Here is a 3433-nt window from a genome sequence, read left to right as displayed (position 1 = left end):
TCAACTGTTAAACATTTTTTTTTTAGTTTCAAAACAAATATCATCAATCACATCCACTCTGAAACACTCTTTTTGATCATTTGAATACTCCATTGCTTCAAAAACATTGAAGCTTACTTCTTCATCTTGAACACAAACCTTTAATTTTCCTTTGTCTACATCAATTATAACTTTGGCAGTTTTCATAAATGGTCTTCCCAATATCAAAGGTACTTTAACATCTTCTTCAATATCCATAACAACAAAATCTACTGGGAAGAGAAATTTATCCACCTTTACCAACAAATCTTCAACTATTCCATGTGGATATTTGATTGATCTATCAGCCAACTACAAAGTCATTCTTGTTGGTCTCACTTGTACATCTGCAATTTTCTTTAACATTGATAAAGGCATCAAATTAATACTAGCTCCAAGATCCAATAATGCCTTTCCAATAGTGAGATTTCCTATGGTAACTGGCAAAGTGAAACTCCCAGGATCTCTAGATTTCTGTGGTAATGATTTTTGAATTATAGCACTGCATCCAGCTTCCAATTCAACTATCTCTTGGTCATCTAATTTTCTTTTCTTTGTCAATAATTCTTTCATGAATTTAGCATATGTAGGCATCTGCTCTAAAGCTTGAGTAAGAGGAATGTTAATTTGTAGTCTTTTGAGAATATCCATAAATCTTGCAAATTGTCTTTCTTTGAAGGAGCATGTGGATAAGGTACATCTTTTATAGGAACACTCCTCTCTTGTTTTTCATTTTTTGATTTTTTTCTTTTTTCTCTCCAAGATTTACAATATCTTCCTTATTTCTTTCTTCTCCCCCCTCACATTCAATCTGTTCTTTTTCATTCTCTCTCTCACTTAAAACCTCCTCCTCAATAACTAAATTATCTCTAATTCCTTTTCCTATAACTTTCCCACTTCTGGTGGTGATAAGTGTCAATGTGTAGTTTTTATGATTGAGAAAATTGAACACTTTGGAACTTAATTGTTGCGTAACGTAAGAAAATTACCCTAATATGAGAATTATTGAATCTGATTATATATTTTGAACCAAGATACAAATGAAGAAATTTAATCTCAATTTTTGTGTAAATTGCAGATGATTAGGAAGCATTGAAAGAAAGAAAGCAAAAGAAAAATTTACAGTCTGTGTTAAAGCCCAGTCACTAACATTTGGCTTCTAGCAGAAGAATCATGGGAACATTCATTAATAAGAATAATGATAGTTACATATAAATTCTCACAAATCTCATTAACTAGAATCATGATAATTATATCTAAGAGCAAGATATGGAGGGCTTGTAGTTTTATCATTGTCATGGATATGATATGATATTGTGCATCATTTTTATTTTTTGTTCAAAGTTTAAGATTTATGGCAAGAAACTCGCCTCCGAACTAGAAGTAATTGAATTGATTATGGATTGTTAGTATTTTTTACAAAGTTTTCAAGGTTCCTCTAAAAGAAGTGGCCGAATTACATATGGACAACAACAATCATGTTATTCACTCATCTCTTTTTAGACCTTCTCTCTACATGTATTAAGACTCACTTCAATGTTATTCTAAAAGGAACATCAGCACGTGACTATAGCAAAATTTACGTATCGAATTCACCACACCTTTTTATTCTTTATCAACATATTTCTATTGCAGAAAATAGCTCATTAAAGTTATGATATTTAGTTAAGGAGAATATATGTCTTCACATATGTTATTAAAGGAGATTTTTACAATGATAAGGACAAAATAAAGTGTCCAAGTTGGCTTTTAATCAAATTTTGAAAAGACGCGTTTTGATTCCATAAGTTTGTCATTATTGGGGATCATAAAATAAATTTATAATGGCGTCGCTTGGACTCGAACAAAAGAACGCTGAAAAAATCAGGTTTAGGGTTACTCATATGTGTGTGTTGATAAGTTGGTTAATTTAAGATTTATTCATAGAGAATCATTTCATAGGTATAATAGGCTTACATCTAGTATGTTCTTGTTCTTAGAATTTTTTATGAATAGGTATAGTCTACCTATGTATCTAGTACTCCCATATTTTTGTATTTTCTTTCTTTTTTCTTTTTTTAATAATACTTTTTTCATATGATGACAGATGATTATTGTTAATTGAGGTGTCAGCCTAACTGAGATGTTAAGTTACATAGTGATGCCTAACATGAAAACATTTTTATAAAAAAAAGTGTCCAAGTTGGCTCCAACAATAAGGGAATTATAGATCATTTACCTCTCCACATTCAGAATCCACATTCAGCTAGTAAGGTTTGCACATATGTTATTTTATATTTTCAAGACATCCTTTTTATGTAAAAATCCAATGAACTTGATAATATAAATATACAAGCTCACTCTTACTTCACCCATCTTAACCCTCTTAACTATGTCCATCTATTTTGAACCTATCATTTTGAAATAAGTGAAACCTCTTACTTCACTCAGCTTAACTCTCTTACCCTATGTCCATCTATTTTGAACCTAATATTTTGAAATAAGTGAAACATCTTACTGTTAGAAAAGATGGCTTTAAACTAGAGGGGGGGTGAATTATTTAATGGGGTTTTCGCAAACTTTTCAAAACTAGAATGAACTTATTTCAGAAACCAATTGATTCAGCAATTTAGTTAGCCAAAACAGCAAGCAAAACTGTAATACTAGGAAAAACAATCGGTTGTTTCTTCGAAACAATCGGTTGTTTATACCAACAAACAACAAACAAACTGAAATTAAAGAGTTAGGGATAGAAAGATTGTACACAGTTGTTTATACTGGTTCACTCCAAACTAGAGCTACATCCAGTCTTCTCAGAAACCCTGAGGATATCCACTAAGCAACCACACCTTGATCACTTACACCACAACCAAGAGAATGACCTTGAAAACCTCAAGAAACACACTCTCATTGGCCAACACTAAGATTGCTGATCTTGAACACCTCAAGAACACAGCCAATCTCAGCAACACACACAAACGAATTGTTCGGCATTTTACAAAGATTACTCTTGTTACAGATGAATATCTGAAAACAATACAAACAGAATCCCTATTCAGCACCTTGATCAATCTCTCAACTCTTTAGCAATCTCAGAATGCTTTGAAAAACTTCTTAGATGATAAGCTTTGTTTCAAGATTCTTAATATATCAAAACTGTTTTTTAGAATATATTTAAGAATATAGTTTGTTATCAAATCTTAACAAACTATTAATTGAATTTAAAATAGATTGGTCAAAGCATTTAATGACTGGAGCGTATTCAGTTAAAACATTTAAAGCTCAGTCAAAGAAAACAGTTTTTCTGTTATGGTTTTAAAACAAACAATCGATTGTTTCCTCGAATCAATCGGTTGTTTTGTTACTTAACAAAATACACCATTCAAAAACAGTTTTCAAACTTTCTCTAAACACCTAAGTGTAAACAATCGGTTGT

At 31.3% G+C, this 3433-nt stretch overlaps 1 protein-coding gene across 1 annotated transcript; it reads right to left on the bottom strand.

Annotated features, from left to right (window-relative positions):
* LOC137833959 (uncharacterized) lies at nucleotides 1-669 on the bottom strand. Its single transcript, XM_068642030.1, has 2 exons — nucleotides 358-669; nucleotides 1-273 (listed from the first exon to the last, which is right to left on the bottom strand). Exons 1-2 carry the CDS (start codon nucleotides 667-669, stop codon nucleotides 1-3), a joined length of 585 nt encoding a protein of 194 aa, XP_068498131.1.
* Nucleotides 670-3433: the final 2764 nt, after the last annotated feature.

This window comes from Phaseolus vulgaris, chromosome 5, assembly GCF_000499845.2.
Source record: "Phaseolus vulgaris cultivar G19833 chromosome 5, P. vulgaris v2.0, whole genome shotgun sequence".
NCBI classification, from domain to species: domain Eukaryota; kingdom Viridiplantae; phylum Streptophyta; class Magnoliopsida; order Fabales; family Fabaceae; genus Phaseolus; species Phaseolus vulgaris.
The sequence above is the reverse complement of the archived record's forward strand: the minus strand, read 5'-3'. Positions and strand labels throughout refer to the sequence as shown.

Coding starts and splice junctions, on each gene's coding strand:
- LOC137833959 (XM_068642030.1), bottom strand. CDS start 669: ATGGATATTCTCAAAAGACTACAAATTAACATTCCTCTTACTCAAGCT. Junction 274..357: donor AGAAAATTGCAGATGTACAA/GTGAGACCAACA, acceptor TTGTTGGTAAAG/GTGGATAAATTTCTCTTCCC.